At 39.4% G+C, this 15,368-nt stretch overlaps 1 protein-coding gene across 1 annotated transcript; it reads right to left on the bottom strand.

Annotated features, from left to right (window-relative positions):
* Nucleotides 1-2,380: 2,380 nt before the first annotated feature.
* LOC117300386 (all-trans-retinol 13,14-reductase-like) lies at nt 2,381-14,971 on the bottom strand. The gene is made up of 12 exons (XM_033784165.1): nt 14,858-14,971; nt 13,245-13,495; nt 11,833-12,015; nt 10,883-11,127; nt 10,113-10,314; nt 9,666-9,863; nt 7,708-7,827; nt 6,052-6,120; nt 4,821-5,003; nt 4,112-4,278; nt 3,362-3,521; nt 2,381-2,729 (listed from the first exon to the last, which is right to left on the bottom strand). Exons 2-12 carry the CDS (start codon nt 13,459-13,461, stop codon nt 2,602-2,604), a joined length of 1,872 nt encoding a protein of 623 aa, XP_033640056.1. The 5' UTR covers nt 13,462-13,495; nt 14,858-14,971; the 3' UTR covers nt 2,381-2,601.
* Between the last annotated feature and the right edge of the window lie 397 nt (nt 14,972-15,368).

Below are 15,368 nucleotides of genomic sequence, written 5' to 3'. Positions count from 1 at the left end.
GTCTCGACTACAACAGAGACGGCAAGACTTTCAACCCAACCTCGTCCCCAGGGTGTATCAAGCGGTTACAAGGTTGATCGCTCTCTCACTTTGGCATTGGATCATTTGCATATACAAACGTGTTGGATACGTACGCAAATTAAAATAGTCTGGCTACTTTTTGAAATTCACATGTTGGTCTTGATCTCGTAGTACGGTACCAGATTTAATAGCTTGTTTGTAGATTGTTGGTTGCCGGCGGCTGGCTGTACCTATGAATATGGAACTACTCTAATATTGTAAAGTCGTTATCCAATCAGGGTCCAAGTAAGGAGTTTCCATCCCAGGGTTTACTATTGTAAACATGGTTGAAAATAAAGTGAACCATGGGGACGAGGTTGCTTTCAACCGTTATATCTGAAGGCGGCCATTTTGATGTTGAGTTATTATGTAAAGGCTTTAGAAATGCCTTTCCTATAGGACATTTGAATTACCTGTTTTTGCATTGTTCATGACTTGCTGATTTACCAACACGTTTCGTACTTTTGTACCATTAGATTAATACTTTAGGTATCGACTGTTTGACACGAGGAAGATACAAATAATGTGAATTTAAAAAAAAAATAATAATAATATTGTTGAGATCAACGTCATAAGTAAATTTTGGACTAGTGGCTGCCTTTTTACCTGTAAATTGTATTGCCAAGTAATAGTGTTTGTGCATACCATTATGTCGGTAGGCGGTCATTTTGATTTTGAGTTGTTCTGTAAAGACGTCGGAACTGCCTTTCCTATAGATTTCAAATCGCTAATATTTGCATTGTGAATGACTTGCTCGTTTACTAAGACGTTTCGTATTACTTTAGGTAAGTCTGTTTGAGACAGAGAAAGACACTATTTTGCGTTCTTACAATTATGTAATACATGTGCACATTGTATGTTGTTGAGATGAACGTCTTATGAGGGTAAGTAAATGTCGGACTAGTGGCGGACGTTTTACGCGTAGAATTGATTGCAGAAAGTGTTTTTGCTATTGTGTACGCAAGAATGTTAGTAAGTGAACAAGTGTGAAACAAAATCCATCAAGCTGGTTTTTAGAGCATGCCTATTTGTGTGCACCCATTTAAACCCTTTCTGTGTGTATTTTAAATAACGATCTTAGAGGCTGCGGTTTGAAATAGTTCTCCAAAACTATATAATTCAAACTTTGGTATGTGGTGATGAAAGTAAAACTAAAGTAGTAGTATATAGGATTCGAGGCATTGCATGGTGAGGTATCAATGTATATTTGGTTTGCGGTAACACCATGTGTGTATCTACTTGTCAGGTAGAGTTGTTCTTAGGGAACTGTCTTGCTTTATTCTACTGCAGTGGAGTAGATAATCGGAGGTTCGGGAGACTTCTCAGTTCTGAAAAGAACTGTCCTGCTTTTTAACTATTACCAGGGCGGATGGTATAGAAATTAGACTGGACTACTACTTTAGCTTATAGGATCGTAATTAACTGTACTGCCGCGGAGTCAGTTGAAATTGGTCTCAACGTTTCGACTAGCTTGCTCTAGTCATCGTCAGGAGACTGGTAGTAGTAGTTAAAAAGCAAGACAGTTCTTTTCAGGGAATGAAAAGTATCCCCAATTCAACAAATCTACTCCGCTGTTTAGTAGAATATCAAGCAATACATTCTCTACCAGGCAAGTAGATATACACATGGTGTTACCACAAACAAAATAATATACTGATACCTCACCATGCAAAGCTTCAAATAGTATGGGTTACAATACTCGCCAAATCAAAGATTTTGTTTCTTTGAGGGCGATGGGGCAAATCATTTTACAAGGTAACAACTTGTAGCCGCACTCGAGTAAACAACTTTGCATGTCATCGAAACCGTGTCTTGACTTCCTTGTTCTGAAACAATAAAACTAAAATGTTACTTATAATGAACTTAGTAATTACAATTTGTTCACTTCCTGTGCTATTGATTCATTTATTTCAAACCGATTACAAACTAAATCTGAATATTAAAGGCACTGGACACTATTGGTAATTGTCAAAGACCAGTCTTCACTTGGTTTATCTCAACATATGTATAAAATAACAAACCTGTGAAAAGATGAGCTCAATTTGGTCATCGAAGTTGCACCATTGAAAACAACCATTGTCACATGAAGTTGTGTGCTTTCAGACGCTTGATTTCGAGACCTCAAATTCTAAACTTGCGCTCTCGAAATCAAATTCGTGGAAAATTCTTTCTTTCTTGGAAACTACACTTCAGAGGGAGCCGTTTCTAACAATGTTTTATTATATCAACCTATCTCCATTACACGTTACCAAGTCAGGTTTTATGCTAATAATTATTTTGAGTAATTACCAAAAGTGTCCACTGTATTTGGTGTCCCTCTTTGTTGTCAAAAGAGAGTGTAATTATCAATCAAATCTGCGTGTTAAAAAATGTAAAAAAATAATTGCACTGCACTCACTTGATTAATAATAACAAGGAAGTATGAACCGGGCTTAATTTTTGGAGTAATTACCCACCCTTTAAGACGTACAATACCATGTTTGTTTTATGACGTTGACAAGTTGCTCAATCTCCAGTCTTCAGTGGAATTTTTGGTTCATCTTACTTCTTGGACACCTTCTTCTTCAAGGACACAATGTCCGCCATCAGGTTACGGTTCAGGATTCTACTGGTGGATAGAACTCCAGAGAACAGAGCTCCACAAAAACCACAGGTAAACGTATCTTGACCTGAAAGAAAATAACATTAAAAAACACCATTAGAAATTAACTCCCTGGTATCCAATCACTACGAGGTGATGAGAAGCAATTATAGTCAGGGTGTTTTGATCCAATATTCAAAAAGAATCATAAAGGAACGCAAAGTGGTCTATAAAAAGCGTTTGTAACCGTTTTTTTTACAAAATGAATATGGTTGGTAAGATGTTTTCAAGTAGAATACAATGATCCACAGTTTTCCTTTTACTGTGCGAACCAACACTGTCAACGTGTTAGTCGACGAGGTAAAACCGTGCAATTTCGAGGCATGTTTGTGTGGGTCATTGTATTCTACTTTTACATCTTTCTACCCATGTGCATTTTATAACAGAATGCTTTTCAAATACCAACTCGACCGATTCAAGGTAACGTGTTCCTTTAACACTTATCAGAAAAAAATGAACTTGGGTAACCTCCAAGTGTGACATTCATTAGACTTGAACATTATTACATGTCATATGTCCCCCACCCCCGCCCTAATATCAAATTCTTCATTGTTCATCCCTTCCTTTTTCTGTGCACTTTGTGCCTGTCTCTCCTTCTCTTCATTTCTTCCCACTAGAATACCTGCATATAATTTGTGGAATATATTTATTTAGACTGACCTGTGAGGTAGAGATTTGGAATGTCTGTCTCTGCTCGCAGAGTATGCCAGGTGCTCGTACTAAACCTCTCTTTGTTGTGATCCAATCCATAGATCTCACCCTTCATGGCCTCGATGTAGTATTTATTGGTTACAGGGCTTCCAACGTTGAAATACTCAACCTAAAACAAGTGTTCAAACGTTAAATTGTTTGGTCAAAACGGTTTCATAATATCAGACTTCGGCTACAGATTCTGCTACATCCCACCTATTCTTCCATACTGGCAGATGGCTGATCTAGCCGTAGCTGTAGCAGAATTCGCTGTTTCAGACATGGCCATATACTCTTTCTAATAAAGGGCAGAGGTCAGAGTTCAAAGGGTCAAAGTTCACCTTATCTTCTAGGTGAGGGTTTACTAGAGACACCGTTGAAATGAAAGATAGGCCGTGTCTGAAAACTACGACTTTGGCTACAGATACAGCTACATTGCACGCATCTTTCCGACATAGCCATAATAATCTTACTAACAAAGGGCAGAGGTCAGAGTTCAAAAGGTCAGAGTTCAAAGGGTCATAGTTCACCTTATCATTGATAAGAGGGTAGTACCAGAGACACTGTTGAAATGGCAGATAGGTCGTGTCCGAAAACTACGACTTTGGCTACAGATACAGCTACATCGCACATGTCTTTGCGACATAGACATAATAATCTTACTAACAAAGGGCAGAGGTCAGAGTTCAAAAGGTCAGAGTTCAAAGGGTCATAGTTCACCTTATCTTTGAGGTGCGGGAAGTACCATAGACACTGTTCCCACATCTTGTCACCGATGGCGTTCTTGATGCTGTCGTAATCCTCGCCTCGCTTGGACATCTTACCGTCCTCCCACTTTGAGAACCATTCCCAGTTAGCGAGCGTCACCATCGTACATGTGGACTTGCCTGTAGAAGAAAAACAAACACGATTTAAAAGAGTAGGGTAATAGACTGGTTTTTGTCAACGTTATGCTAATATACATGCGGGGCAAAAAAAATCACATGTAAAAGTTTCAGCCGAGTAGTGTCAGCCTGCTGAAGAAACTGTCACAGTATTTTTACACCAACATTTAGCGAGGCAACAACAGTTACCAACTGTATTTCTGGCCGCAGTATTCACAAATGGACACTAACCCTCAGAAAACCCTAACAAACAATTCATGCAAGAATCTGATAAACTCTTTTTGTTTCATATTCATCCTGTTATTGGTGCTAACCTTATAGTCTTTTTGGTAAGACACTGCTCTAGAGTTGCAAAGGTCATGGGTTCAAATCCCACCCGAGGTACGCGCCTGTGCTTTTTTTCACTGGACTCGGGAAAGTACCGAGTATACCGTGCTCACACACATCGGTGTATGGGTCAAAACCGAAATGATCATTCTTTATTCCCGATGCTAATTTAACATCTAAATAAAATAAAACATTTAAACAAATCCAAGTTTCTTTACCTGGATACCGTTCATCCCAGCTGGGATCTTTGGCCGATGGGAACGTAATGAACAACAGCGGGATACCATCCTTGCCTGCATCCTCAGCACTACGGTTGATATATTCCTCCATTTGTTCATCGTGATCGTTACCGGTGAAGGCCCACACCTGACCCGCGGGTAAATTCAACTCCTCTTTCGTCCCTTTGAAAAACAAACCATTTTCAAAAGATTACAAAAACCTGAACATGTTTGTATAGTTGTTTTAAGCAGACAATAGGGCCTATTGCTTTAAGGCACTGGACACTTTTTTGCAATTGTCGAAGACCAGTACTCTGACTTGGTGTCTCCCAATATGCATAGAATAATAAATCTGTGAAACTTTTTGCTCATTATTTTGGTCTGACGTCTTTTTTCAAATTCAAATAATATTTGACTGAGAAATTACCTCTTACTCAAATACTACGTTACTTCAGAGTGAGCCGTTTCTCACAATGTTTTACTCCATCAAAAGCTCTCCATTGCTGGCTACCAAGTAAGTTTTATGCCAAAATTTGTTTCGAGTAATGACCAAAATGGACCAGTGCCTCTAACCATTTTCTGCTAAGCAAAGAAAAGCAGTATACCAACAACAAATGTTACACGTGTCATGGCATTTTGGCTGGTAACCTTATTCTGGTTAGCATTATGTGTTTGTGCTTAAATACTGTTTCTGTTCCAGCAGCAGTATAAAATAGGGCCCAGTACAACAGAGGCCATGTCTCTGTGTAATTCTATGCCGTTTAAAGGCAGTGGACACTATTGGTAAATACTCAAAATATTTGTAAGCATAAAACCTTACTTGGTAACGAGTAATGGGGAGAGGTCGATAGTATAAAACATTGTGAGAAACGGCTCCCTGAAGTGACGCAGTTTTCGAGACCTCAGATTTAGAATTTGAGGTCTCGAAATCAAGCATCTGAAAGCACACAACTTTGTGTGACAAGGGTATTTTTTGTCCATTATTATCTCGCAACTTTGACGACCAATTGAGCTCGTATTTTCACAGGTTTGTTATTTGATGTATATGTTGAGTTACACTAAGTGAGAAGAGGGACCTCACGGTGATATGCGCTATATAAGAATGGTTTTATTATTATTATTTTTTATGGTCTTTGACAATTACCAATAGTGTCCAGTGTCTTTAATATACAATAAAATCACAGTTCGAAAAGAATTGTAATACTTTGAATTATGGAAATACCAACCGTACCTTTTAGGCCGATGAAAACTGACATGGCACCAACACCATGTTGGGCACCCTTGTGTTTCTTCTCAAGACCTGTTGGAAGGGAGGGGAAGTAAAATCTTTCAATAAAATGACAACTTAAACCTACTATCTACAATAATTTAGTTTTATCCTTCAAAAAAAAAGTAAAATCTGCTTTCTTACTTAACATCTAGGCCTAACTAAATCTAACTCATCATGGTAAGGACCTTTTTATGGGGGCATATTAAAGGGCTACATGTATGTGTTAATGACATTCAAGTACGTACTTTCAAAATAATTTCATTAGTTATCATTTGCAAATATTAAATGAATGAAAAGTATTATAATGAATAAGCTTCTTCTTATTTGAACACATACCTGAAACATCAACTGATAGAAAGGTTTGGAAAAGGTTTATAACAAATTAGGCCTAAACAAAATTTGTTGGTCAAAGTTAACAAAATGACACACACGAAATTACAAATTGAATCTTATATTATTTGTAAATACCACAGACAAATAAAATAGAGAAAGAGCAGTTGGGGAAGAGTAAAAAAGTTAACATGACTGTCAAATTCAAAAAGGCACATATACATAACAAAATACAATATCGCAACACATTCAAAAGGCAACTTTTAAAAACAGGTCATAATTGTTTTGTTTTAAACACAACCCTTGCATTTGATCAACGTTGCTGAGGTCAAGCACTAGACCCTATGCAATTGACGACGCTCTTTCAAATAGCGCCGTCACTGTACTTGGTGCTTTGAAACTTGAGCGTAACCTCAGCGCGCCACACACAAATCGCAGCTACTGATACATTAGGTCTCTATAGACCTCAGGGATGGAGCTGTTTGTGACCTCACATACAAGGGTCAAGAGGTAGAAAGGCTAGGGTATATATGCATGAAATATTACATTTTTAAAACTGAACAAATTGTTACTAAAAGCACACAAAATGGCACAAGCAAAAATCACAAAATAGATCATAAATCGTTTATACCATGGATAATAAATAATAGGACAATTGAAAATGTTTGATAAGAAAAAGCAGTGTACAATTATAACACAAGTTTCAAATAATGCACACACATTGAAAATACGTATCATTGTTAACAACATGGATGAATATGACAAAATGCAAATAATTGGGAAGAGAAAACAGTGTACAAATTTTAAACAATTTTCATATAAGACACATACATCAAAAATACAATATCAAGAACACACATGTTTAGTCACAATTCCAATTCAACTTGATCATGAGGGACTTTTAGGAACACTAGGGGGCAGAATGTTTTAACTGGAAATCATCAGCACTATGTAAACAGCGGAAGTTGACTGCTGCCCCCTATAGTTCAAAATCACTCCATGCAATACCAAGTAACAATGGACACTTTTCATATGGGCCTTGTCACACTAACGAGGCAACTTTGACAGGCAACCAACTTTAGTGCATGCTACAGGACCACTTTGGAAGCACAGGAGTCCTTCCAGTTTCTTACGATCGCCCCCAAAAAATATGTAAACATTCAAATGAGAATGTATTTTTGTCATGGAGATTGCCTGGAACTGGTTACCTGTAATTGCTTTGAGTGATATGGCCCTAAGAATACATTAATAAATGTCGGTTTTAAGGGAAGCTGAAAATTCACTTACATATATCTGAAGACACTTTTGGTGGAAGAAGTTTCTGGAATGTGTTGTAAATTCCAGCGCTCGATATAATGAGCGGGGCATGGATGTCAACATCACCAGATGTTCTCTGAACAGTTACACCTGTAAAAAAACAACAACTAATTAATTAATGATTGACAAAAGTTAGAGTCTTGGGGGGGGGGGGTGGCAAGGCCAAAAAGCCTCAGAAAAACATTGCGTATTTATTAGACTATCGGAATATGTCTTTGTCAGTTTTGTAATTTATAAGCCGCATTATCAGGATACAATAAAAGTCACATGTGAAAGTTTCAGCTGTATACAGTGTCTACTTGTTGATGAAACATTTATACTTCTCCCCGGCGTCTCAGACAACGATAGGGGCTCCAGAGTGGCGCCGAACCAAATTTTGAATTTCATGACATGTTTGACATCTGCAACAACTAGGGGCGACTGTATGTGCTACATGTAGAAGTCGAAAGATTGACTGTTGCAGTTATTCGGATCGACTAGTGTCGCGCCTAATCTATTTGGTTCGGCGCGCCTCTGGCCCGCCTGTGTGAAATGGGTGTTAGTGAGCTGACAGCGAGTGTCAACAAGACTTGTCGTTGTCGAACTTGTCCAGTCATGGCCAGTTTACTGGCCCACTGCTTAACTCAATGGCCTTGATACTGCGGTCCAGTGTAAATACAAAGCCCTGTAAAACCATCAAGATGTCTTAAAATCACTGGACACTATTGGTAATTGCCAAAGACCAGTCTTCTCACTTGGTGTATCTCAATATTATGCATAAAATAACAAACCTGTGAAAATTTGAGCTCAATCGGCCATCAAAATTGCGAGATAACAATGAAAGAAAAAAACAGCCTTGTCACACGAAGTTGTGTGCTTTTAGATGGTTGATTTTGTGACCTCAAATTCTAAATCTGACGTCTCAAAATCAAATTCGTGGACAATTACTTCTTTCTCGAAAACCATGTCACTTCAGAGGGAATTAAGCTTGGGCAGTTCATTTGGTTACCCGGTTCTACCCGGTTCCAAATTGAAAACCGGACCGGCGGTTCCACTCTTCTGTGGAACCGGGTACCCGCTTTTGTCGGTTCTGATTTTAAAAGACCGAGTCCCAACTATAAAAGGCTCTGTGGAGCCGATCCTGCGACGAACCGGCTCTAGAAATTGAGGCTTGATGTTGAAAGCGGTGACCGCAGATACAGTGTGCAAAGGCTTCAAGCCGACATGAGTATCAACTATCACGTGTGGCTGCATACACAGTGCACAGCCCCCTCCAATGCATAGGCATCTATAAATGTATATCTCATGCATATACATGTACATGTACAGAGTCCAAAGTCCAAATAGACAGCACGTTGTGATTGGCTGCCGATATATCCATATTCATAAAAGCTTGCACCATGCACAAAACACACAGTACTGTATGCATGTACAGGCATGTACAGGCATGTACACTTGTATGTACAGAGACGACACACTGCATGCACTACGGACATACTGCACTACGGATGTACTGCACTACAAAGACTTGTTTAAATGCAGGGAGAATAGGTGCTCGGTGGCACGATGTCTGATTGACTTGGGGTGGGTATTCTGGTATTTTCGTTAAAAATAGATCGGCTCCAATTGTGTGTGTGTGAGCTCGGGACCGATGTCTGATTAACTTGGTTATTTTCAGTTAAAATAGATCGGCTCAATTGTGTGTGTGTGAGCTCGGGACGGGCGTCTTATGTTTTATATTGAATTGGAACCGGGTATGTCTCAGAACCGAGCTTTTTTTTGGAACCGGAACCGAGCCCCAAATTTCTGGAACCGCCCAAGCTTAGAGGGAATCTCACAATCTTTTATACTTTCAACCTCTCCCCATTACTCGTTACCAAGTAAGGTTTTATGCTAATAGTTATTTTTAGTAATTACCACTAGTACCTTTAAGATGCTTCTCAACTTACCACAAGCTTTGCCCGCTTCATCCAGTATTATCTTAGAGACGGGTGCTCGGACCAGGACTTTACCCCCAGATCTCTCAATAGTTGGTATCATATGGAAGGCGATCTCGCTGGCGCCACCCAGTGGGTAGTACACCCCTTTCATAAAGTGGTTTACCAACAGGCAGTGCATGGCAAAGCTCCCTTTTGACGGTGGAGTTCCTGAAAAAAAAAAGGAATGAAAATTTGTTTATGGATAGTGAAGGTATCAGTAGGCAACACAATAATTTCTGACAATTTTGCTGATCACAATTTATCTGCTAAGCAAAATTTTAACAGTAGCAAGTTACTTGACCATAATTGCTTCAGGAAAAAATGGGAAGGCAGTGCATTGTGCTCTACCAATGTCTCGCAACTCGACTAAGCCATCAGACGTCATGACTACGGCACTAGTCGCCCATGCTCACTTACCATAATCGCCAAAATTGTAGGAAAGCACAGCCTTCAAGTCTTCGTTGTCAGTTATCTCATCCATGGCATCTTTAAGACTAAGATCGGCGTAGTAAAAGAACGAGGTAAGGAGTTTGATGATGCCCGAGTTGATGAGAAAGTCGCAAAGTTTCCTTGGCATCACCTTCATAGCTCCGGCAACAAAAGATTGCTTTTTGACGACCTAAAATGATATTGAATTATTAGTAAGATGGTAGCAGTATGAGTGAAGCTTCTAACAACATAGAAAGAAGAACAAAAAGACATAGTTTCCTACTCATTAACAATGTTTACAAACAGAACTCAAAACAAGTTTATTAAAAATGACTTTTACAACCCATTGATTCAGCTTTTTCTAAAAGTAGCCTAAAGTTTCCAAGAATAAAAAGGATTTTTTTCTAACACATGTAGTTCTGTTATACTGTAGTAAGCTTATACTGTTACTCAGTACTTTCCTGACTTCTGTGAGAGTTCCGAGAGAAAATCCACAAGCAAATCACTCGGGTGGGATTTGAGCCCATGACCTTTGCTAGCCCATTGGCTAGAAGGAGTTTGAATCCTATGGTGGTCTATTGGTAACACACCTGCTCTGGCAATGCAAATTTCGTGGGTCAGAATCCCACCCGAGTGATTGGGCTGCGGACTATTTTCACAGAACTCGAGTATTAAATCAAAGTAAGGGTAAAAACAAAATGTTTTCTGTATCCCCAATGCGAAACTAATATCTATTAAAAAAATAAAAAACTTCTTACCTTTAACAAATTGATAAACTTATCAATGCTCTCCTTTTCGTTGGGGAAGCTGTCCAGTAGTGACTGCCGATACTGACCGTTCAGACCACACTTGATCGGGTATTTCCTTTGCTTTCCCTTTTCTCCAATGATCACGGTGTCAAAGGTCTCGTTCAGCGGGACCCACTGTAACTGACCGTCGGTCAGCTGGTCAACGATGACCTTTATAAGGGTGTTGTTAGCCATCTCACCGATGTAGTGAATACCTTGAATGATGAGAATAATAATGTCAATTTAATTGATTTGTTATCAGCAAGTTTCATAAAAATACAATAGGAAAAAATACAGATGTTTACAGTTATTTTTAAGAATATTTGTAAAAATTTTAAACACTTTAAAATACATCATACACGGACAACTTGGTTAAAATTACACAACAGAAATAACATCAGCCAGCCAAAGACCACATACAAAACAAAGAAAAATCGCTTGTCGAAATAATTGGGTCTTGAACAACATTTTGAGAACATGAATGAACCATTTTCTAAGTGGATTACATTTTTGGATGGAGGAAACAAACATTGAGAAAGTTACTCAAAAGTAGTGATGCGGTACCTGCTGCTAACATTTGAGTTAGAGCTGCGGGCTACAGCTCGTTGGTCTAGGGACAAGACATCTTGGCCCCCTTACATGGCTCCCCTTACCATTAACAAAGAATCAGAATGCAGAAGCAGGGAATTCCACCCTTACGCCAAGCATTAACTGGTTAGCAGGGAATTTTGGCTTGTTCGTGTGCATACTCCATGTAACATGTTACTAGGCATTCTGCACTTACACAGCGGAGAATGGTGGATCGTAAGCGCAGAATTTGGCCGTAAGCAAAGTGTTTTGTGTTGTTTATCCCGATGCAAAAAAAGCATCTTTTGAAGTGACTTGTTATTAATGTTATCCAAAAGAGAAACATCCTTTACCAACGTCAAACTCAAAGCCTTTCTCCCGGAAAACATGGCAGCAACCTCCAGCCTGGTCATGCTGCTCCAACACAAGGACTTTCTTGCCCGTCCTGGCTAGTAGAGAGGCAGTGGTAAGACCTCCCATTCCGCTGCCTATCACTATTGCATCCAGATTCTCTGGAACCTTTTGGGCAGTAAATCCTACAGGAGTTAATTGGATTGAGAAAATAGAATTAGCTGTTGCAAACTGCCCACAACATCCAGGAGTGGACTAGACATGTGGACAAGTCGTTAATGGTCCCACGCAGGGAGATAGTCGAGTTGTGGTGGTGCTCTCGCGCGAACTGCTGGGTGCCTGACTTCTACTTCATGGGACCGTAGTCGTGAGAACAATAGCCTCGCGGGCCAGCAGTCTCGCAAGAATACTGCGGGAATCGCAGGGAGAGTCTGAACGCTATCACCGCAACAGACATTTAACGACTTGTCCACAAGTCTAGGAGTGGACGGGCCTGACATTCTACTCGCAGAGATTAGCGGAGGACCGCATTGGATTGTGTAAAATCACCAATAAGTCAGCTGTGGTGCCCCTACGACCTTCCACAAGGTTATGGGATTAAATGTACAAGTGAAATTACAATTGTACAAACTGCTCACCACAAAAGACCTACTTATATGCTATCTCCAACTTAGTGGTCTGACGCTTCCACCCTAGCAGAGTCTTTCTTGATGATTTCAGGAAAGACTCTAATAGGGTCAGGCCACTAAAAACAAATTCAAAATTTAAAGTTAAAAGAATTTTTTCACAAGAATGAGAATCGAATGGTAGAGATTTGGTGTATAAAAAAAGGTTCTGTTTTCAGTGCAAGCCTTGTAGGCCTAATTTATCTTTGAGAGAAAAGGCCAGTTTTACTTTGCAATGAGGGGGCACCGGGGCAAGACAAAGCCTTGTACATGTACATAGGCCTAATTTATCTTTGAGAGAAAAGGGCAGTTTTTTCTTTGCAGAAAGGGCACCATGGTGCAATGAGGGGGCACCGGGGCAAGACAAACCCTTGTACATGTACATAGGCCTAATTTATCTTTGAGAGAAAAGGCCAGTTTTTTCTTTGCAGAAAGGGCACCAGGGCAAGACATGGTCTCTGTAGTGGGAAAACTTGTTGATGGCCCTGGGCTTCGTTTACACACTAGTCAGGGCTTGAAATTAGAGTGGGGGGGGGGGTCAACAAGACCAAAGGGTTTTTGCTCAAAAAGTTTACTGTCCCAGAATTGTTCCAACAAGACCAAAACAGTTTCACATGCACCATGTTTTTATTTGATACTGGAAAAAAAAGGAATAATATTGATCTCATAATATTCTAACATTCATGTGCTCGAGTGTAAAATGTTACCCCTGCAGTTTAGATAAACTGATATAAATTCTCCATACATACCCTGTTTTATCACTTTGTCAACGACTGTATGATCGGTCTCAAGTGGCTGTGGCGGTCGCCTGGTGTCTGTTCCGAATGGGTTGGGAGAATTTGAAGTGATCATCAACACGTTCAGGATCTTGTTGAGGAGGAAGATGAATGTGATGGTCAGGAGGACGAGACCGACCAAGGTGGAGTTGTCGGTTAAGAAACCGACAACTTTCTCCAGCAGCACCATGATGATTGCTGTGGTGGAGGTCCGTTTCAATTATCTGCATGAGAAATTAGAGTAAATAGATGTTAAATTTCCATCGGGGATAAAGAATAATCATTTTGGTTTTACCCATAAACACCAATGTCTGAAAACACTGTATACTCAGTAGTAGTTGCGATAACGTTAACCCTCCTTCAACCTGGGACATTTTTTACTCTTTCGCTCGGGGATCTGGTAAGTTTTTGTCCTTTTTCTTCAAACTATTTCCTCAATGATGTTTAAAGTGATATGGTAGGATTCGTGTGATATGGAGGATTAAGGTTGTGTTCATAGAATTTGTGTCATGATTTTCGAAAGTGGTAAAAATTGAGCAAATCTGTTGACTAGGTCTGTCAAAACTGTACGTGAATGACCGTTTCGCCTTTTTCACTGGAGTATGCTTCGTAACCCTCCAGCTACGCCGTCGGCAGGAGGGTTACGTTAATGCAACTAACTCAGTACTTACCTAAGACCCAAGTCATATTACTGTGATTTTTTTTCACAGAGCTCAGATCGATACCGTAAGTACTGAGTACGGGTAAATAAAAACCAAAATGAAAATAGAGTTACATGTAGTTGTTGCAAACTGCTGACTGGCTCATAATAGTAATACCATGGAGGTAGTACCAACTGAAATGAGCTATGAAAATGACGATAATATTGATATAGACCTAGGGGCCATTCATAATTTTCAATGTTTGAAAATTTCGATTTCTTTTCCAAAGATTTTTGACCCACCCACCCACCCCTAATTTCGATTATAAAAACATTGATTTGTTATGTGCAGAATTAAAAAGAAAACTACATGTGGTTTGCATTATGCATACTTGCATGGTACTTGTACTCGTGTGCGCTGCATCATGGATGTTATTAATGTACGTTCGGGCCTAGCACCGGACTTTGATTGTGAAAGTAAAGCAATCTAGTTTTTTATTTATTTATTTTTTTTTTTTTTTAAGTGAATTTCGATTAATAAATATTTGAAAAAGAGGCTTTTGACCCACCCAGACCCACCCACAAATTCGAAAAGAAATCGAAATTTTAAAACATTGACAATATTGAATAGCCCCCTAGCTAGGCCTAGCTATTTGAAAGAATTAATCCTCAACTTTACAGACCCAGCAGTAAACTGCTGGGGCACTGTTCTTTTTATGCTTTGATTGACATCTTTAGCGCCTGAACGCGCAGCTACCGACACAACAAGTCGTGCAGTCACCAGTCAGTGGGCGAGTACTGCGAGTGAGTACACACATTCTGTGTTTGTTACGTAACGTTGAAAGAACCATTTCCCCTTTTTTTCGTTATGAATATAATTTAATATTTTAATCACGGTGAATTTGAGGAATTTGTACCAAGAATGGATATTATTAACTATGCTTACCTATCCGACCGGGAAGTAGAAAGGCTTTAACAAATCTGCAACATCATGTAATCTATTGCTAAACATGAAGAAACAAAGTCCAAAATGATAACGTACTTCGTCTGATGGATGATTGTGAATCACGTGATAATCCACGTGAATTTTTCTTTACCGCGATTTAAAATAGCGCCACCATTTGACGGTAATCGCTCATAGAAAGAGTGTGGCTGTACATCAAACCATAGAGGTAGAAATGGTGATGACAATAATGGCATTATCACCAGAGTCTTTCAGAGCCATGTTGAATTGCTCAGTAAACAGAGGTCCTCTCTGTTCAATTATGTCTTGGGTTTAATTAGTTCTTTCATATAATGGCAACCGTACCAGGGGGAGGGGAGGGGGTGATATGGGCTCGTTTTGTGCCAATTCGTTTTACTTAATCCATTATTAAAAATAATCCGAATGAACAGACTCAACTGTACCACAATGAGGTAATTTTTTTTTTTTTGCAGTTCGAAGTTTATCACATGAC

This window comes from Asterias rubens, chromosome 15 (genome assembly GCF_902459465.1).
Source record: "Asterias rubens chromosome 15, eAstRub1.3, whole genome shotgun sequence".
Classification (NCBI taxonomy): domain Eukaryota; kingdom Metazoa; phylum Echinodermata; class Asteroidea; order Forcipulatida; family Asteriidae; genus Asterias; species Asterias rubens.
The sequence above is the reverse complement of the archived record's forward strand: the minus strand, read 5'-3'. Positions and strand labels throughout refer to the sequence as shown.